General features: G+C 38.5%; 1 protein-coding gene across 1 annotated transcript in view; it reads right to left on the bottom strand.

The window, feature by feature from the left end:
* Nucleotides 1-23303, bottom strand: part of PIK3C2B (phosphatidylinositol-4-phosphate 3-kinase catalytic subunit type 2 beta) — a 1063900-nt gene that overhangs the window by 91446 nt on the left and 949151 nt on the right. The window contains exons 27-29 of the mRNA XM_044076750.1: nt 21478-21679; nt 20139-20263; nt 16016-16133 (exon numbers count right to left, since the gene is read on the bottom strand). Of these exons, the coding sequence (XP_043932685.1) occupies nt 16016-16133; nt 20139-20263; nt 21478-21679 (445 nt within the window). The remainder of the gene's footprint in view (nt 1-16015; nt 16134-20138; nt 20264-21477; nt 21680-23303) is intronic.

Genomic DNA, 23303 nt, shown 5'->3' with positions numbered 1-23303 from the left:
CACAGGCATACAAACATGCAAGATGTGCAAAAATTCTGAAATGTAAATTACCTGCAGGGGATTTTGGGAACATTTATGACAACACAATGCATCACATACTTTAGACAGAGAAAATGTGCGGCTATAAACACTTTCAGTTTCATTATGAAAGTGTGATACATTATCATAAAATATTTTCAGTTTTACTTCAGGAAGTTTGTTGCAACATGTCAGCTGTGTGCGTACACTATATCCAAGAAGACAATGTAAGGGAAGGTGAGACTGAAGGCAGGCATACCTTTAAAATATTATCCCCTTGCTTTCTGCATTTCTTTATATACACTTACTCATTTAATACTGCTCTGTATAGTCTCTCCTTTATAGCAGATATTTGAAATTATAGCAATTTTAGTTTACATTCTAATGAAAAGCAGTAACTACAAAATCCTCATCAATTTAGTACTGCCACTCTCAAGCCTTTATGCCCTACATATAGTTATTCCTAGCACTTCAAAATGATTTTTCCCATTTTTACAACCATAACAGAGGCATTTCTAAGTAGAAGGCTGTTATCTTGTTCAAGCAAGATCATGAAAATTGCTGGAAAATCATCAGAAGATTACCAACAAATCCTAAATTCCTGGCCCATTTTAGTGACTCTCCTTCAAAGGGACAGTACTGGGATGCAATCACTGGCACTGTATAACCTACTTAACAAGGGGAAGTGAGACAACAGATTGGTTCCACTGTCCTCAAGATTTCCAAGCCAAATAAAATTCCCTTGCTTCTGCCAGGTCTTCTGTCAGCAGTCTGTTAGCACTAGAATTCCATATTTACCATCTCACATATTGCATCTTTGTAAACTAGCTACAGGAATGATGAGCAGACAACGAACTACAGAAAAATACAACACACGCATTGCCATGGTAAAAAGTTAGTATTTTAGTTTCTCAGCATAAAGCTGTTACGAATTGCAGAAATTAAAAAAAAAATCACACTATAGTATAGTATAGTATTTATCGCGGCATACATAGAAGACATTATTCATTCTTCTAAGGACCAGTCTTCAAAAATCTCTGACGCCATCTCAATTCATTTGACAGGAAAACACTGGCATTCAAAAAGCACCAAGCCAGAACCGCTGTTCTTTTTCTCTTTGTTCGGACTGCTATCTTACACACGGACAAACGTAAATCAGGGACTTCTGTAGTTCTCATTTATTTTAAAATATGGATTTATGAACTATATTCAAATCTGGAAGCAGTAAAGTATTTTGCAGTAACTGTAGAGGAGATAAACTACAACCTTCTTCCTCAGAATCATAAGCTCAGACTTTGACAATCAGTCTGGGTGTTATATGCAGCTACAGAATGCTTTTAAAGTCTGAGAAATACTTGGTCTGAATTACTGTATAGAAAGTTGGTGGAATAAGGCTATTTATATGCAACTACAGTTATTCTGATGCTGAGTATTCGCTTAAAAGTGTTTGCGTTATTGTTTTGCGTATAGACATTAACTGACTTGCTCTGTTCTATTCTTTTGCCAGATTTTCTATTAAGTAAACTGTTTTATTTATCCAGTTACAAAAGACTGCTACTAGGGTTTTGTACTTTATTACTCTATAAGGGTATCCCTGCAGCATTGATATTACTGCTTATATCCTTCTTTTCTCAGTACAAACTATTTGATTATAATGTATTAACCATCTTACTGGAAAAGTGCACTGTACAAAGCGAAAGGAGGAAATGGATACTGGCACTGGTCAGGTATCAGTAGGCCCTCCTCTGAGACATTTTGTATGTTTCTGTGTGTGTTTATGAAAATAGTTTTATTCAAGAGTCAATAACTATTGGTATGGTTGCATTGGAAGACACTGGACTTAGACATAGATGTATAAAATCCAGGACAGCCAGTATTGTAACTGTTTTGTAGCTATACATTGTGAAACTTACTTGGGTGTGGAAGCTGTTGGTCATAACCTAAGGTAGCAATGCACATCTGCGATACACTCTTAAGGCTAATTACCCCTTGCAGATTTACTTGGTTGTCACCTATGCAGATCTAGGGACTGTAGTCACTGACCATCACATATAAACCTTTGTTAATGTGCAGGAGTCAAACCACTATTCCCTCCATCCTTGAAATAACTGATTTGCATGGAAACGGATATATTCCAAAGTGAACATCTGTAGCCTGCAAAACAGTCTTTTGTCACCAAGAACTGTGTGTACCCTTTCAGACCCATGTTAAAACATAAGCAGTCTACACTGCACATAGGAAATTGACTAGATGAGCTCAAGGAATTTTCCAAAATTCCAGTGGTACAGCTAGTCAAATCATACCAATTAAAAGGTATCTCACATACTGGTTTGAACTAGCATGACTTAATAGGCACTTTGTGTACAGATTAAGTTGAGTCCACCGGAGATGCAAACAGAATGATGGAGATTATAGCTGTATGGTACATAGCAAAAGGGTCACCCAATATGTCTCCAGATGACCTCAAATGCACTGTGAATTAAAGAGACTCAAACTGGAGTAGAGGTGAGAATCCAACAAGCAGACAAAAGAATGAAACAGTTTTGAGACACAGGAGAAGGGAAATGAGTTAGGGAAAAGAGAAAGGAACTGACAGCACAAAGCCAAAAACATGAGATGAATCGTCAGCATGAAGCTTCCAAGAAGAATGAGTGACTATGTCAGATGGAACTCATAACCCTTCTCCAAGTGCACGTGAGCAAAAGGAAGTAAAAATCTATTCCCTGAACGCAAGATCAATACTAAATTGTTCCTCGGTGTAAAGAATGTTGATAGTTTTATACCAGCACCTTAAAGACAATCAGTAGGCCAAGGCTTTTAACTCCTCTGATTATGAGCAAAACTATACATTCCGTCAGCAAGATGCGAGACCCAGACTGTACTGAATACAGAAATGTTTTTGAACATTTTAAGCTCACAACTATAAATTTTATGGAAAAAAATAATCATAGAATATCAGAGAAAAAACATACCATCAATGATTTCATTGCAAAATAAGTACCTAATTTCATAAATGGGTGAATAGATGTTTACTGCTTTTGAACTGTTGGAAAATATTATGAGGAAGCAAACACTCAGTACTGTGCCAGAGGATGGGTGAATTTGGTTGAAAGAATAGGAATGTACCTCAGCTGAAGAGATGGGCAAAATGGAAGATCTACATTTAAACAGCAGGACACAATTGCATAAAAGGGATTTACCTATTTGGAGAAATTTAAAATATTGCAATTGGCTCCACAGACAAGGAAGGGGGAGTCACTAGTTCCAGGATGCCAAGGTCCAGGAATTAGATTTTTCCAGATTAACCATATGTGGCATGTAGAGTCCAAATGTCCACTCAGACAGGTTGAGGAACAAAAACACGTTATTGAGCTACAGATGGCAATGCTGCTGTAGTGATGGATTATCTTGAAATTGCAGCTGATTCAGTTATCATAAGGACCTGTAACCTTTCTTGGTAAAAAGTACTGAAATATTGCTAAAGGGATACTGCATCATTTCCTATCTGCAGTTAAAAAATAGCATTTCTTTCCTGGACAGTCCACTCTGGTTAGGAGTGTGGGAGGGCACTTCTTCAGGTACCACTGGCAAGACTCCATTTTGACTGGGAAGGCATACAAAAGGGTAGCAGGTTTTGTTAATAACTAGCACATATCCTGATAGGAAATACAGTACCTTGTGTACATTGCAGTACCTTGTATACATGCATATACATTCAGCCAGACATAGTGACAAGCAAGTGGGGAAGGCATCAGGGATGCTACCTAGTCATTGCCTACACTTTTAATAAGGAATGTGGCTACTTCAGGAAAAAAAATAGCTGATAACCGCAAACCTGAATCTGAGCCATAGGTGTCAAAAGGTACTGGATTTCGTCTGGAAGGGGCTACTTTAGGGAAAAGATAGTTGTTAGCAATAAGCCTAAAATTGCGTTACAGCAGTAGAAAGATATTAAACTTCTTTTGTAAGGGGAATTAAGGACGAGCCATGCATGGAGAAAAGCTCATGGGGTAGGCAGCAGGGGTGAGAACTACCATTTACACACATACCACCTATAGAAACTGGTGATGTGATTACTCCAGAAAAAAAGTACTGAATAAAACCAGCCAGCCTGAACCAGAGAAAAGATGTAAAAAAATGCTGTACCTATGCTTGAAAAGGCTACTTCAGAGAAATAGATGGTCATTAGAGTAAGCCTAAATCTGAACCAGTGGTCAAAAAGTACTAGACATTGGAAGGGGAACTGGGAGAATAACAGAAAGCTGTGACAGGCATGTCTCTCATAGCCCACTTTACATAACTTGAAGATGGTAGTCATAGAGGTCTGGACTCTAAAGATCAGAAAGAGCCTCTGTAACAAGAAGTTATTTTACAGAAAATGGACGCCTGAAGGGGGACTAGAAAGAAGAGTTTGTAGTTCCAAAACCATACAGTTGACACTTCTGGCCATAGCCCATGGTACTGTTTTCTCAGGCCTTCAAGCATAATGCATGTAAAAACATTGTTTATGCAAACTTTTTTGACCAGGTATTGCAAAAAATGTGAAAAGGTTCTGCAGGATGAATGAGCAATGCCAAAATGTCTGCAAGACAGCAGACAAAGCTAAGGCTGCCTTGATGCTTTTATCTGGCGTTGGAAAACTTTTTCAGAGTGTAGTCATTTATACTGTGTTGCTCCTTGCACCCCAACCACCACAGGTACCACACAGGAGATGCAGCTTGATGGTGGGTATGTCTAGAGGAAATGCTTAAGAAGCATGAACCCATGGTTAAAAAAAAATCACAACTTGAATTCTTGTTCCACCACCTGCCAAAATAAAAAAAAAATAGATCAGAAAAGTGCCACACTAATGTAGATGTATCCATCAGACTACCTGTAAGCTGCCTATTGACCCCTCCTCCTTCTTCGTTAGCCTACTTACTTGCACAAACTTGATAAGAAGAATTACTAGGTGTTTATGGATAATGCAGCCGTGCCTAAGCCAAAATGAGCAGAGGACTATACTAGAGATGTAATTTATTTTACAAGTGCATGATTATGTCTAGAAAGGATGGCCTAGAACAATTAGGCCAACATAAATGCCACATTCTTCCTGAAAACCAGCATTAAATGTCTCACATGACTGCGTGCACCATGTGGGGTGGGAGGGGGTCTAGTCCTATTCCCTTCACAAGGTCATTCGATAAGACTGAACATGCTAACCCTGGAAAGTCCAGAATGAAAGGCTGAGTTAAGCACAGTCAAAGTAACTTGACATGGACTGGGATATGAAAAAAGAAGTTAAGGTGTAGGTGTATGTCAGACAAACAGTAAATCACCACCAAATTCAGCTATATAGATTTGAAAATGGCATAAGCAGCTATGGTTAAGATTGAAAGTGGGCTGTACTTGTCTATAACTCAGAAAAATGCTTCTAGTTTTGGAAGATGATCAAATTAAGTGAATGAATGTGTGTGTGTGTGTGTGTGTGTGTGTGTGTGTGTGTGTGTGTGTGTGTGTGTGTGTGTGTGTGTGTGTGTGTGTGTGTGTGTGTGTGTGTGAGAAGTGTGCTACTTCACATGCAGCTAATAAAAAAACAAGAAAGACATTCGGCAACCATGGAATTAAGAAAAGGTACTGTAGGATAATGAATCTTCTTTCACATGTATGGAATTTACAGAGTTTATGAAGCTGAATGCTATCAGTGATATAATTATCGCATCATTTCCTTGGCCTCGCAGCAAAAGCTGTACAGACTTTGAAGGAAGGCATGAAGAAAATGTAAAGGTGAGACTCTTTAAACAAGACTTTCACAGTTATTCTTCAGCTCCTCAGATAATGTCAGATCGTTTAAGAAGACTGAGATCCACATCTGACTTGCTTTGTCAGATATGAAAGCAAAAAATGAATGGAAAACTCACCGGCCTTTGGTCAACTGGTGCCCTAGGCAAAAGGTCTTCACAGCACCACCTAACACCACCCTGTGCCCTCCACCCTGGTCTACCTACATCATCCAATTACTGTAAACACACTCTTCCTAGACCAGTGCCCTAGGCGGCTGCCTAGTTGGCCTATGCCTAAGGCCGGCTATGGCTCAGAAAGAGACCTTTGATGAACATACAAAGGTCTGTTTCTTTCTCACCTGGAGACCAAGTTTGTGTGAGAAACTACAAGTATGGTCCTAAAGGGATCCCTAGCATTAATAAGAGCTGTTCAGGACCTGCACTTATACTGCGGCAATTCATCTTGGTTTGTCTGTGAAGACGTGTATCGGTCAAATCAGGTTTGGAACAAATGTTAGAGCAAATCTGGAAAGAGACAGATGTCCTAAGAAGCACTGGCATTGACAGCATGTATGCTACTATGAACATCTGGGGATGGATTCCAAAACAACAGCACTGAGACAGTGGGATAGGAGATGCTATCATGTCTTAGTACACTGAACTATGCAATCTACTTCTCCAAGGGCTCACCAAATGCAGTACCTTGTAACACCATTACCTATTCTGAGCACAACCCTGAAGTACGTAATTTGCATCTGTATGTTCAACTTGGCATTGCAAGTAGAAAGCAACACCAGGACTGGCATATAGGTGGAGCTGCATGGCCATGAGGCCATCCATCACAGAAGTTTCACCTGTAGGGCCATCACACCTGCATTAACCATATCCAGGAAGAGGGACAGGCATGTAGGGCCTGTAAACAACCCAAGTGCATACTTCTTTTATTAACAAAAAGGTACTGTATGCCATCCTCAAAAGAGCTCAGATGACTCACACTGAACACAGCCATGTATGTGCACAGTCTCAGGCTTCTCCCCATTCCGTACTTCCATTACCCTTCAGTACATCTTCTCCTTTGTGTGGAACTAGGCATTGAAGTTACACCAGCTACTGCCAGTAATACCACATACAAGTGGAACTTTCACCTTGCAGAGTATTCTACTCAGTTCAATGGGCCTTTCAAGTGAACTGGCCTTGTGCACTGGTGAACCTCATCTACATACAGCACCATATTATTCAGCAAGGTGAGCCTAATTCCCCTTTTAGAATCAGGTGCAAGGTCCTGGCAGTTTTCGTTAGTATACACTGAACAGGAACTGGTAGAGTCCTACCTTTTGGACTCAGGCATGGAGTAACTGATCAGTGTTGTGTGTTACCCCATGCCCAAATCCACTTAGAATCCAGACGTTAAGGTATCTGTGGATGATAAGGTTAAGAAACCTGCAGCTGTACCTGCTGTGGTGATTGAAGTGTATGAATGACTTTTATTTGCTTTGCATCTTTGGTGGTAGACAACAGACTATCTTCAAATTGTTTTAATTATGGAAGGCAACTGCCTCCTGACACAATACTTTAAGTTAGACAACAGTGAAGCTTTGCTCCTGAGAAGAAAATGCTTACTGGTTTCATCAAAAACCTGGATGTCTATTCAGACCTCCTTAGAAAACAATAATACAACTGAACAATAAACTAATGTCTGATTACTTATGACTGTTTAAAGTGAAAATGTATAGTTTCAAAAGTATGCTCTAACAGAATACATAACCCTGTGACAAGTACTACAGTTACTGCATTCATTCCATAGTACAAGCAGTTACAGCACAGGTAGGTCACAGTCCATCTGTACAGTTAAGGGCAATTCAATGGATTCACATAATTCCAGCTGTATCTGTGCATTTGTGTCACTACTACCTTTACAGTAGACTCCCTCTTATCCAGTCTTGCTGGGACTCGACCTTAGGCTGGGTAAACAAATGACTGATTAATCAGAAAAAGCATATAAAATAGCATTTATAGGTTATAAATCTACTAGAATAACATGATTTGTGTTATGCATTTTTCTACTGAATAAAGACTTTTGGCTTTTTCCTTGTTAGGGGTCGCCACAGAAGAATTCCAGTCCACTCATGACTGACAGTGGATTTTTACGGTGCCGAGTTGCCAGCCCGATGCCCACTGAATATGAAGTTTAAAACTTAAATGTCTGTCATTATTTAGCCTACAGGAGGCAGGCATCCTGTTCTACTCTGTCTTTTGCTAGGGCTGTGGCAGAAATTTGATGGGCAGTTAAAGACAGGCCAGATAAGAGGGAGTCTACTGTGTATCAGAGATAAGAGTTTACGTATGATGAATAATTTGGTGATTAACACTGATCATGTCTGCTACATCAAACAGATTTTGGTTCATGTCACATAAACATCTCTTATATAATATTCTTATATAATGTAGGAATCTAAATAAACCACAACTACTTAATTTCTATTGCTATAAGATGAAACAGTGACATAGTTCACAAGGTTTAAAAGGATGAGATGGCTCTGTTATATCACTAGGAGTTTCACTAATAGAAAGCAGCTTGGTAAGTGTGTTGTAAAAATTAGTACGTAGTCTTAGATACCTGAAAGAAAAGATTAAAACAAAACAGGACTGGGTAAAACTAGAATTGTCTCTGCCATCTGCCTTTCTGTTGCTCTCTAAAACCAGCATCTGAAGAAATCAGGAAGTGTAAAATAAAAACTACTCCAGCAGTGTGGACTCCAAAACCATACTAAAATGAAAGAACTTTCCAAATCAACCATTTTTTTAATCAATGTGGTGCTACACACAATGTGTTCTGTTACAGAATAAACTGAACAGGCACATCCTTATGGCTGTGAGTTTTTTAAGAGAGAAACTGTAGTCAAAACATGCTTTCAGTTTCAGTATGACATGTAAATTCCATTATATTTAAGACAACAAAAAAATGCAGTCGATGTGAAATAACTAGAAAAATAATAAAAGGAAGCGCATATGACTTAAAATGGAAACTGGTGGGACACGGACATTTATATTTACTCTGACAAGTCTTTACTGGTGGTTTGTTATGGAGTAGTTTCTGGTTACTGTAGAGGAGAAGGCACTTAACATTGACTGAATTTGTATGTCCTGGGGCAGTTTCTGTTTCAAGCAAGTTTTTTTTTTTTTTTTGAAATAAGTTTTCAGTTATTATGTTACTCAAAACTATCACAATGGAGATGCCTTAGAAATAAATCTGGATCACTGCTTTCAGTTTCTTATTTAATCTGTAGGAAACAGGTATCTGTAAAATCAAGAAAAATGCATGGCACGTTTAGAAGATTGTGCTTTAGGATATTTTAACTAGTTTTATATGTAGATTGTTTAACAAACAAAAACAAACATATGTGGATTAGTATTTTCCAATTTGGCAATCCCATTTAAGACTCAATGGGCTCAAATGGCTATGTTCATAAGTGATCCAGAAGCATTAATAGAGTTAAATGAATTGCTCATACTCAAGAGTAACAAAATATGCAGCTGAACTCTAATGGAATCAAATCCAGGACAACAGGACTTGAACTTGCTAGCAGATCATGACCTTAACATTATGTGCTTTAGTGGCATACTCTGTATAAATTATGCCTGTTTGATAATGCAATATATGGTGTACCAAACCATAGCAAGGATATATGTAGAAAAATGTTGTAATCCATAAATCCACCCAGCTGTATTAAAATGTACATACATTTAGAGCATAGGAGTTATCAACTTCACAACGTAATTATGTACATGGCTGAAAAGCTGAGGTGGTTAATCTCCCACACACTTCTATAGAATGTAATGACTTCATTGTAAAGTCACATTTTAAATATGATCCTAAATGAAAAATTAGATTAACAGGCTACAAAAACTGACACTGCAGAGCAAATCTGTGACTTTTGACATAAGTATTTTTTCAATATTAATATGCATATTAACAGTAACAGCCCAAGTTTTTAAAGCCATATTTTAAGGTAATTACATATTGAATTATTTTTGTTAACTATACATCAAAAAGAGCTCATAACAGAAAGCTGTTTTATAAATACAACTGAGATGTCTCCATTCTAGAAATTAAATTATAGTACTGATTTGTACAACTTTCATAAAGTACTTTTGAACTAAAGGTATTGTATACTCTAAGCCAGAGGTGTCCAACCTTTTGGCTTGCCGGGGCCACATTGAGTGAACAGAAATGGTCTTGGGGGCAGCATATAAAATATATTGTATAGTTAACTCTTTCGCTGCCGCTGGAGACCAAAGTCAACCTCCTGGCTGTACTGTAGGTGCATTTGAACAATAAATAAATGTAATAAATGCCTAATATTTGCCTTAAAATTCTAATTCTCGTTCTAATTCTAATTCTCTAATCCAACAGTTAACTCTAGCATCTTAGTTAATATGTATTTTTTACAAATAAACAGATATTCACTGCAGCACTAGCAATCCTCACTTGGAAAAACACTCCAGCAGTCCAACTACGTAAAATGTCAACATTAGCAGTCCTACAATACTTCTTCTTTCAGCTTTTCCCGGTTAGGGGTCACCACAGCGGATCATCTGTCCGCTCATGATTGGCAGTGGAGTTTTACGGTGTCGAATTGCCAGCCCAACCTTTCACAGAAGGCACACACACTCACACCTAAGGCCAATTTAGAGTGTCCAATCCACCTACTGCATGTCTTTGGGTTGTAGAAGGAAACCGGAGCACCCGGAGGAAACCCACGCGACCACAGGGAGGACATGCAGACTCCGCACAGAAGGCACCCCAGCCGAGAATCGAACTGGAGAACCTCTTGCTGTGCTGTGGCAACACTAACCGCTGCACCACCATAGCCGCCCAGTCCTACAATACTATAATCCACAAAAATAAGCCAAATTTGCAATAAAGTAAAGAATTCACATTACTGACTTAATAAAACAATTCTGAATAAACTACAAGAGGGTCTCACCCAAACAAATAACTGGTGCCAGAAACATGGCCTCAAGCTAAATGCCAAAAAATGCATCATCATCCCCTTTGAGGAGAGTAATGTCCTCACAAATTATCACATTAATAACAATATTGTAAGCACACAATCAGTCGTGTGGTGCCTGGGCAACCAGATTGATAGAAACCTGACTTTTGACCACCACGTTGTCTCCGTTGTACGGAAAGCTTTTTGCATGGCCCACTTCATTAGTAAAGGTATCTCATCCAGCGACAAAGTCATAACATTCCTGTATTCTTCCTTTACCAGAGCCATTATTGAGTACAATGCCCCTTTTGGCATGTGCCTCAGCAAAACAACCTGCCAAAAGAAAGACTACAACCATTTCTGACAAAAAGTTCAAAGGACTAAATTCACTTAGTTATCCAGACAGACTAAAAAGCTTCTTGCTTTCCTCTGCCTCTCACTGGCCCCTATAAATTTCATCACTGACTTGCTTTCCAGGCTAAGAAAGATCCTGCCTTAAGACTTCCTCTGCCCAAAAATACTGGTTATAATTAAAATGCTCACTACAAAGACCACAGCCTTCACTGCAACATAAACAAGCCACTTCGTATGGACAGGTTCTTGACACAAAAACCTTCAACTTCTGTAAAAAGCTCCTCTCATTATCAAACAATGTAGTTCAGCAACACGACAACTGGATGGCTGGATGGACAGCCATAAATGTACTCCTTGAGTAAGCAGCATAGCCTTCATCAAACCAGAAGGAAAATCCACATATTAACCTTTCCTAGCTGGATGGGTAAGATGTAATATTGGTTACTCAAGTCTACTTCCCCAAGAAGAGTGGCCTATTTAACTAAGAATTCCATTTCCAAAAATATATTCAGTATACATATAAAATCTCTCTCTCCATCTCTTACATACATACACACACACACAAAGCCCCTACTTGTAAAACAGACAACCTTAGTAATCACATGACACACACTCACTGAATGAAATTGTCTGGAAGTCAAAATATCTGAAAAAAAATCATAGCAGAGATGGATTCATCCATGTAATTTCCCACCATCAATAAAACAACAAACAACTGCTCAGCAAAAAGTAAATCAATAAGAAAACCATAAACTCTCTAAGATCATACTACATATAGGAGTAAACCTATAACTTCCCTCCAATCTAAAGCCATTTGACATTCAGACATTTTAATTTGTGCAGAAGTTATTCACAGACTGACAGTTTACTGAGCTGTAATGCTGACCTTGGCTTTTGAAAAAAAAAACAAATTCCCAGACTTGGTCAATAGCTCAAAGTGCAGAGAGGATTATTTTTTTATTTATTTTTGGAAAACATCTTTAAAACTGTTAAATTGATTACACACCCAGAAACACAGAAAAGTTATTGTGATAAGTAAACCACAGACTGCTGCAAGAAATCAAAGTCACATTAGGACTCTATGCTTACGTCCGAACCAGTGAAGCAAACTTGTCAATTCCAAAATAATTAAAGTAGCTTAATAAGAAAGTTATTTGCAAGGTTACATGGCAGTTTATATTGGAAATGGAGATATAAAAAAGGCTAAGTTTCTCATAATTATGCTGAAAAGTCTTCCAAGGTAAATACAGCCTTCTGATTTATTATGGAACCATACCTCTCAACCTTAGAGCAGGAAATCTGGACAAAGCGAAAAATAAAAGTGGGACACAGGCCCAAAAATAGTTATGCATCACAGACACCATTGAAACAACTGTAGCTGCAAACATTATACATCATTTATAATCTTTCTATCTCATCATTGTCAGTTAAGCACTATATGGCTCATTCAGTCCTGCCTTCTTTTGCAACAAAGAAAACCATGCTTTGAAATGACAAATGCATTAAAAATAATAAATAAAACACATTGCATCAACATCCTGCAACTTCCTACCTGCAAACAACCACAGAGCTTTCACTGAAACTAGGCCTGCTTATTTCCCCAGAATGACAGCTCTCCCTAATTAAGTCTAATGGTATACAATCTACCAGGATCTGATCTACCTAAAATAAATTAAATTATGGCCTGTAAATTGCAAGTGCACTTTGTTTAATTAAACTGTATTTCTAAGCCCACTTACTGTATTTTTTCAGTAACATCCCGATATCCATTTCCAGGTCACTTTACAAGGCATTGGCAGTGGTAGACCTGGCATCCTTCCGAACCCCAAAGGCCCACACTAATACTGCTAGCATTGTCCATTAAATGTAAATATCCATTCACTGTAAATGGCAAGAAGCTATGTCTTACAAAATCTACTTTTGGCATGCCTAGTACCCAAGTTTCAGGTTTTGAAACAAAGAAACATATTCTCCACAGTCCGTAAATCTCGGTCTTTAATAATCATCTACTGTTGCAGCACTCCCAACACATAAGCGCACACACACACTAAAACCCCCAACATTTAAAAAATGACATTGTACCCACCTGATTTGCCAGTACTGATGATTCACCAAAGCTATGCTTACTGTTGTCCAATCTGCCACTGCTTAGAACCCACCAATGACAACAGTACTGGGTGCTGTTTTGTTTGTCAGAAAAAACAATACAACTTTATATGCTACAGTCCCACATAGTCAATCCACTAGTGACCCATTAACCCTAGGCTGCTGTCTCATTCTTACTCCCTGGAACTGCATTACCTTGGATGACTACTTTTATTTCCTAAGCAAAAGACACAAATTGGAACATGAGGCAAAAATCCAGACATTCTTCGAAAATCCATACAGTTGAGAGAGAGAGAGAGAGGTATGATTTCATATTCAATACAACACTCTCCCTGTCAGGAAAGCCGCAATTTAATGAAAGTGTACTTTTAATGTATGATACATTTATGAGCTAACTTGTTTGTGTTCAGTAGGTAGACTGATCATTAGCCTCTTTGTGCATGTGTCTCTCTCTGTCATGCACACATATACACACACTCTTCTTCTACTTTCATGCACACAAACATTCTGCTTTCGTGCATGCACTCACTCACTCACTCTGTACTTACCTATTAACACAGGTAAGTTCTGTCCCTTTCAAAGGCAACGGTGGCAAATCCATACACGAGTCCCTCTTCAACAAGAACACACACTGATTCTTTGGTGCAAAATAATGGCGTAAACACACTGACCCTTTTTTGGCTCAAAAACAAAATTAGAAGGGTGCTTTGGCGCAGGTGCACACCGATGTTAAAGTTACATGTCACAGGAGTGAAAAACACAAAACAAAAAAAGTGTTTTGGGGCATGCGTACATTGATGTTGCAGTTAGAGGTCGAGGGCCACATGGAAGAGCTCTGAGGGCCGCAGGTTGGACACGTCTGCTCTAAGCTGTGGTGACATTGTGGTGTCAGATTGTTTTAAAAAGTGGAACAAAGGGTGAATTTGTTGACAGAGCGAAGAAAATAAAGCGTATCAAAGATAATCCTCATACAGAACTAATTTGCAGTAATCTCTCTAGTTTACAGAACTAATTTGCAGTAATCTCTCTAGTTTACAGAACTAATTTGCAGTAATCTCTCTAGTTTACAGAACTAATTTGCAGTAATCTCTCTAGTTTACAGAACTAATTTGCAGTAATCTCTCTAGTTTACAGAACTAATTTGCAGTAATCTCTCTAGTTTACAGAACTAATTTGCAGTAATCTCTCTGGTTTGCAGAACTAATTTGCAGTAATCTCTCTAGTTTACAGAACTAATTTGCAGTAATCTCTCTAGTTTACAGAACTAATTTGCAGTAATCTCTCTAGTTTACAGAACTAATTTGCAGTAATCTCTCTAGTTTACAGAACTAATTTGCAGTAATCTCTCTAGTTTACAGAACTAATTTGCAGTAATCTCTCTAGTTTACAGAACTAATTTGCAGTAATCTCTAGTTTACAGAACTAATTTGCAGTAATCTCTCTAGTTTACAGAACTAATTTGCAGTAATCTCTCTAGTTTACAGAACTAATTTGCAGTAATCTCTCTAGTTTCCACAGGCAAGGGATAGCATCTTAAAAAAATGGCTGTATGACCATTCATGTATCTCCTGTGCATCAGAAATTCACAAGAACAATATGTGGTCAGTTTTAGTTCAAAGACTATGACCAACTATAACAGAGGCAATGCATGCAATATCAGGGAGTGCTTCTGTTTAAAAAAAAAAACAGTATGGGTGAATCCACAAAATGTTTTAACCGTGCATCACAGAAAGCATAATCCTGAGTATAATGCCTTACAGGGTGTTTATACTGGAAGGACATCAACTTTTAGGATACACGTTTGCTGGCTTCATGTAAGTATGGATTTTCCAGAGACAATGTGGTAGCTGCTATTACAGAAATATGCTTGGTTTGTAATAATCCAGAACATACAGAGCCTTTGGAATAGAACTGAAGACCAAAGTAAATTACTGAAAGTGGAAGCAAACCACCAACTGAAGAAGGAAAAGCAAACAAGAGCCACAGAAAAAGCCTGTGCTACTGAAAGTAGAAGCCTTAAAGCATGTTGCCTTGAATGCCCTGAGGCCAAGAGAGTAAAACAGAAATGGAACATATGACTACTTAGGTAAATATGAGATATCTGCTATGCTCATGGAAAGGAGAAGGACACAGCCAGGGAATATATTTTGTAGGAAGCTACCTATGGCAAGACAGACCTATAAGAAAAAAGAGACCATTTAAATGGCAGTGGGGTAAAGGTGATGGAAAAAGGGCATCATACAACTGGAAAGAGGGAGGGCCTTGCAGGATTACCCCGGAGCAATGAGTCTGCAGAGAACAGAAGGCCTAAAACACCATTTATGTGCACACAAATGATAGAATGGTCATAACTGGATTACAGAATGGTTACACCTGGTGAACACAGGCTTCGACATCTGTACTGGTGCCTTATGAACTTTTTTTTTTCATACTGACACTAGCATGGTTCTGCTTGGTTCTAACTTGCTTCTGATTTCCCATAATAGAACATATGCATGTTTTGTCATTTTAACCAAAGTAACTGTGCTGTACACTCGTTGCAATGCATTAGACGATGTACAGCTGTACTACATCCACTGACACATTTAATTCTGAGACACAATTTGCTTTTTAAAATCTGATTTATTATGCTTGTGACATAAACTCTACTTTGCTCTATATTTGTTTCTGTAACAATACAGAGCCTAGAAGGCAACAGAGCTCACCCTTTAGCACACCAAAACAAGCTTTGCAAACTTTGCATGTAGGTTCTGGAAAAGAAGGATCAAGTCAGCTACATACCTCGGCCACTTCAGGTGCAGCATGAATCAAATGCCAAACATAACCATTCAGCTCTTCCTTCCTCTTGTCAGCCACTGCTTCTCCACGAGGTCGACTAATCATAAACCTGCTGGGAAAACTGGTGGAAGACAAAGCAGGATAATGGTTAATCTCATATGTTACCGTTGAAGGGTCACTACTTAGTGCTCTACCTATGTTCTTTGCAAACCTATCATAACTTTAATTAATGCACAGTTTGTCCACAACAGTTAAGTGTCAGAGCATTTCCTACATTACTTTTTTAAAGATATGTTCCAGTTAAGGCATAAAAATTGAAGCCTTTGAAAAACAACAATATTTTCAAATGGACTTGGCAAAATCCATTCTGCTGCTGTCTTTCCTTTGTTTACCCCTTTAGTGCAGCAGAAAGTGTAACTAATTCCAGAAAACACTTGTTTAACTTCATACATCTTAAAGCTCTAAAATAAAGTGCATACTCATTGCTTACAGATTAATACTACAAAATGTGTATTTTTTTTTTTTTGCGGGGGGGGGGGGTTTATTGTACTGAAGCTTCTGTTTAAAACATGCAGTAGAAACTATACTGCTAATTAAGTCATGTGACTTACAGTGAAGCCAGAGGCTGCTTGTAGCCCTCACACAGGAAACGCTAAAGATTTTTAAAATGTATAGTTCTGGTTCACTTTTTATGTGACAAAGCTGTTTTATTATTATTATTATTATTACTTGATGATTTGTTAACTGGGTAAGAGGCTTGTTCCACCACAGGCCATTAGCATCCATAACTTGGGCTACAAAGGCAGGGTTAAATGCAGTGCATTTGCAGTTTAGAGTAGCTAATCAACCAATATATTTTTGAAGACTGGAATGATACCAGAACACCCTGAGAAATCCCACACAGACATGAGGAAAATATACAAAATCCACAGACACTGATAGAAGGTCAGGACATCAACTTTATAGCATCCCATCATGTAGTGCATACATTGATACAAGTTCACCAAAACTACATTTGGTGACAGTGGAAACTGTCTTTTTCTCCACTTTTGTGTGACATGGAAGCATGTCTACCCACATGGTGGATGCAGGGGCGCTTGACTTCCCCCCTGCAAAAATACTTTCCTCTGGATTTCTGCAAATGCAGCTTCTGTGAATATTTTTCGATGTATTTACATTTACCGAAACTGCCTTGAATGAGTCAGCATGAATTCTACCAGAGTTATCAGCCTATGGAATGAGCTTATTGTCACAAACATTACTATTCTGCAGTAATTTCTTACAAATATATCATAAAAGTGGTGACTGCCACATTTTGAGATGCACAACAAAATGTATAATTTTATTCAGAAGGTAACTTCATAACAACAGTACAAACTTCATTGGAATGTAGGAAAGCTCAAATTATCATAAATACCTTACACAGAGTACTGTCTGAGCAAAACAAATGATTCGGCAAGATGACAGTGTGCTGTTTCTGGGAATATTGTTTTGAGATTTTCCGATACATTATTTAAAATGGACAGCTTTCAAAATATCAAGAGAGAGCTACTTACTGAAATCTGAGGGATAACGTTACACCCTTCATAGTAAAAACCCATTTAGCACAGAAGACCTAGTCCATCTTAACTAAGAAACACACAGCAGGCAGAGTGGCACAGATGGGACAGGACGGGGGGTGGGGGTGCACTCTTCTTTCCACTTGAAAGACATTCTGAAGCACAAACTCCTAAAATGTGTTGGTGTGAACCCTAGTAGGCTTTCAGATTTATTTACTTACATGATTTTCTTCCTTTCTGGTTATCCTGTGCTGGATGTTAATACTACAATCCAAACCCACATATAACCATAACACTGTGATTGTACATTTGCAGTGCTGTAAATGCATACAATATGCATGCAGCTAAAGCATGACCCTCACTGCATCTGAATGTGGCTTCCCAGGTAGGTGTACAAGGGCTGTCCAACTCTATCTACTTGACAGCGGTGAGGCAATTCCCCATGCCTACACCCTATGTCTGACAGTGGACATCATGGTACTAAAGTAGTTGCCTGCTTTTATATTACCATCATTAGATTTGTATAGCAAAACATGACATTGACAAATAGATGTTGCTACCTTCTTTTATTGTTTGCACAATATTTGTCATCTGATCCCTCCCCTAAATGCAGATTTAGATTAATTCCTGGGGTGATTACTACAGCTGCTGCTGTTACTCTGTAAACTGTAACATGAAGACATCTAAGAACATAATGTTACAAATGACTAAATGTAGCCCAGAAATTTTACTGTGAGCAGTGGGTCTCCTCTTTGCAACGGCTGAGATACGTGCCCTCTTCACCAAGTATTTAGATGTGGCATTTATTTCAGTTATTTATAGTTTACTATACATTGTTAGGAAAACCTCCTTCCACAAGATCTTTACAGAGACAACAACATGAAGAAAAACTTCACACACAATGGCAGTATAATGTACTTTTCTTTACAATATACATACTTTGTTTTTAGGTCTAGGTCAGCTGTTAGAACATCAGCTGAATGGAATACTGTCATCTAATAAAACTTCTAAAAATCATGCACAAAACAGCAGGTTCACTGAAACTAGACCACATTAATCGAACACCACCAAACAGATTACCCTGTGTGACGGATAAAGTTCCACACACTTTCTATTCAGGGAACTCCATCCTCAAAACATTATATCAAACTTTGAGATTAATGCACCTTGCAGAAAAGGGACCTCCTTTTCCCCCGCCACAGTGAGCACTTCCTCCAAAGCAACATACATGCATAAGCACATGTAAATATGAACACAAAAGTTCAAAGTAACTTTAAAGCAGTAAATTTAGTTAAGTCAATGACAATGCATTAGCAAAATTGTAATGATGTGCCCAAATTATAACAGCTGAGAAATATGAAGCACAGAAGGGATGATCCTAAATTACCTAGCCAAAAAAAGAATCAGCATTACTGCGGAAGTCCGGTTTCACATATATACTGTGCATCACTCTGATGCCAGATGGTTATGCCATGAGAGTATGATAGCTCAGCAGGAATAGTGTCCCAACTCTGAAAAGCAAAACTTAAACCTAAAACACTGCAGCCAATCTGCACAACTCAGCTGCTGTAGTGGGCATAATCTATGAACTGTCTAATTTGCTCAGTGCAGTGGTCATAAACTACAAACTCAAGAATGTTACCTCAATAACCTAAATTTAGAAATACAGTACTCAAACAACTGCCTGACTTAACATGTGCAGCATTAGTGGCACATTTGGAAAGCAAAACTAAAACCTAAAACACTGCAGACAATCTGCACAGCCCAGCTGGGTAGTGGCCATAATCTATGAACTGGCTAACTTGGTCAAGGCAATGGTCATAAACTGCAAACTCAATGTTACCTCAGTAACCTAATGTTAACCTTTAGACAAATGACTGGCTCCCCATGTGTAGTATTAGTGACTCTCAGTAATTAAAAATGATGTCTATAACAGATAAACATGCATTAGAAAACCATAATGTTTGTTCAGTTACTGATTATTAGCTTCAGCACATGAAAATCTACATCTTCAAAGACCTTTCCGCTTTAGTGTTATCCTCGATCTTGGCACAGCATTTTAGTAGTAAGGGGAAGCCCTGAACCTAGGTGACTAGTGTGGTGTAATGATTCAGATTGTTGTGGTCATGGCTTATGTATTTGATCAGCTGCTTAAAACAGACAGAAATAATTTTTGAAAGCAAAGAATCATTCAGCAACATGTATTACATATCACATTACAACTCAAAATATGTAGAATTTAGATGTGATATTCCTGACCTTCAGTATGGCTCATGCATGTACTACACCTCCCAACAAGTTTGTCCCATGTGATAGCACAGTAGACCTGTGGATGACCACGTGCCTTTCTTACTCTTGATTGACCTACTTTGGCTGGTTCCATTTCTGAACAAGAAGCATCTCTTTGACAGCAGAAGTACTGCTACAGTGTTTGTGCAAGAGCAATGAAAACCACATTATTTCTCCTACCTTAGATCTACTTTAGACTATGCATATAAGTAGCACTAGAAATGTGTGTGTGTGGGGGGTATGTATGAGAGAGAGCATAACTGACACCAGGTACCTACCTTGGTAGTTTGGAGGATGGAAACAGGAGCCTCAGCTTATTATGGAGTTCTTGGAATTCCTCAAAAGTTCGTCGGATGGTTGAGACCTCATGCTGTCCTTCTCTTTTCACTTCTATCACATATGTCTGTAAAAAAAGGAGGGGGTTAATAAGTAAAATGTAAGAGATATAATAAACTGGCCATTCTGGGATTCTGGTTTTCAGGCCTCAAAAGCCAGTTACATAGAATTCTAAACTATTGTACTGTGTAAAAGTGTTGTAGATAAAGTGTTATTCAAAAGATCGGAGAGGGATCAGATAAAGTGAGGGCTGCTTTAAATATGTCTTTACAACAGACACATAAGGAAAATACTGCAAACAAGTAACACAAAAAATAAAAGCACAGTTCAGCCTTACGGAATACTGGGATGGCAGAATTCCAAGCCTCCCTTATTGAAGTAGAAGCCGCCCAAGTTTAGGAATTCCCTTGTACTTCAAGGAACTCCTCTTCGTTGGTCTCAGAACACTGTCCAGTATTAATATGATATAGAAGTGGGCACATAAACTGTACTATGGAGCATAAGTAGTGGACAAACTGAAACCAAGCTTATGACTGTAACTGCAGGCAAATCATTCATGTAAGCTTCTGATAAGAAAGAAGTCACAGGAAATGGCATGCAGTACAGCATTATAAACATCCTAGTTACAAAAACAGGATGCCACATCATGAGGAAAAACCTTTGGAAATAGAACTATACAGAATTAACACACACATACATATATTTTTTCTAAAGGGTACAAAACCTACATTATGTCCCAAGTGGCAAAATGGAATTAGATAATTCAACACTGGAGAGCTAGCTGGAGAAAGGAGAGGACCAGCAAATAATCACAGGATTGTATTGGGGGGACCTCTGCAGTCTGCCATAACACCAGTGCTTCTGGTCATGGCAGACAAAAGTAGATTAATGGGGACCAACAAGCGTTGAGAAAGGGGAGGTGTTTTCTTAAAACTGTCTCAGCACTAAGTACCTCAAACACAGGGAAAACTGAAAGGAAGGATGTCACAGTAATAAAATCTGTTGTACCAGAGTGTGATGACTTTAGTGATCTACTGTCCAGCTTTATTCCTCTGAGAAGAATAAATAGGAAGTACAGCACATAGCAGATCACCAGAGGAAGTGATGTCAGCAAGATAACCAAACAAAGTTGAGTACATTCCTGTAGCACATAATTAAATTATTCCATTTGTTAATGCATACTACTCCCCATTAATCTGAATGCAGCCCGATACCACGACTGGTCCACCAGGCAAGTGCCTGGGAGGAGCAAAGGAGTTAAAAAGAAGTCAAGCCACTTACATATACTTTGTTAGGATTGAAAATCTTTTGATGGCGAGAGATGAAAATGTCCTTGATTCTGCCGTCTGTCTTTATGGTGTACATCTTTGGAGCAAATGAGAGCACAAAGCGGTCACTTGAACCAGTAAATTTCATCTGAGCCAGGTTGTGGATGAAAAAGTTCAGCTTTGTGGCCACACTGCCTAGACTAGACTCTATTAGCCTGCAACAGAAAGGGTCAGAACATTGTGTGAATAAGAGAGACAAGAAGTACAGAACATTTTAAAATTTACAGTTTATGCACATTTTAAACATGCAGGCAGGACAAAACTAAAAGAGCTCCTAGTGGAATTTCAGATTACTTGGCAGTCTGTTCTAAGACAGTGTTGTTTAGGTATACGTGTCCTGTTGTCCTGAACACTAGTAGTAGAGTAAAGGAAGAAAATGCCATCAGACTGTATCAAGTACAACATGTATAAACACACTTCATAACCACAAATTCCTTTTCCACTCTTATTTATGAACCTCTTTCTTATCACCTCAAAATCTGCCATTCCTTAGAACTTTTTCATCACCGCTCAGATTTCTAATTTTTTCTCATCACAAAGTACCTTTCATTCCTTTCTAAGGCAGCTCTAAAGTGTCAAACGCAGAGGAAACTTTTTAACTATTGTTTTACTGCTTTATTTTTTTCATTTAGTTTCCCTACATACCATCTTAGCTTTTTTTCAGAAATGCTCTATTTACTAAAACTGCGTGGTACATCACATTTGAAGTTTTTTTGGCAGAGTGGGGTATCCATATTTCAGACTTCAGAAACTTAAAAAAGTAATCAAGCATCATTACATTACATTAAATTACATTAAATTAATTACATTAAAGTAATCCTCCATCTTCCCACTACTATCACACCTCCTCAACTAACATGTACAAGCATACCTTACCTATGCTCACGGCATGCACTCTCCTTGCATATCTTACATCCTACCAAAGCTCCATCATTCCCCCACTCAACCACTACCACTGTACTACTACTCACACCACCACTCATGTCTCACCCACACTCAGCTCCCCTCCCACCAGCTCAAGAACCATCCCTATGCACCCCCCACATATTCTACCAACTATATTACTCAAGCATCCCTACAACTTTACACAGTAACCCTCTCACCATACCTATTACCCAAAGAGCACAATCATAAAGTTTCCCTTATAAACAAACACATTCAAAAACTGAGAAAACTAATAACCTCATGCATATCTAAACTAGCCCTAAGTGGAAATATCCACCCCAACCCTGGCCCTACCATCTCCAACCCCAATCCTCATAATCAGACTAGAAACCACAACTTTTCCCATATTACAGCCAATAGAAAGCCAAGTGACTTCCTTCTACTAAACCTAAATATTAGAAGTATATCCAACAAAGTCCATGAACTCCATGCCACCATAGACTTGTACTCCCCAGATATAGTCATCCTGACAGAAACCTGGCTAAAACCTCACATTACCAGTGAGCAAATACTCCCCACTGGTTATGGCATACTAAGAGCTAAACAAGAAAGGAGCTATAATATTTAAACATCATCTAAACATCCAGATCTTAAAATCATCAGCTCCACAAATAGGCAATGAAGAAATAATATATACCAACCTCAAAATAAACCAAAACAAAACCATCAACATAATTGGATGCTACTTTCCACCTGGCCAAAACATCCCTCCACTAGAAAACCTCCTCAGCTGGTCTACCCACCATCTCCCCCAAGAAACTATCATTTTAGGCGATTTCAATATTGACTGGCAATCCTGTTCTGGCAACCATCCAACCCATCATGTAAACCTTC

The sequence above is a fragment of the Protopterus annectens genome, chromosome 7.part0, assembly GCF_019279795.1.
Source record: "Protopterus annectens isolate FY-2018-M chromosome 7.part0, PAN1.0, whole genome shotgun sequence".
NCBI classification, from domain to species: domain Eukaryota; kingdom Metazoa; phylum Chordata; order Ceratodontiformes; family Protopteridae; genus Protopterus; species Protopterus annectens.
This window is presented reverse-complemented; position numbering and strand designations above follow the sequence as displayed.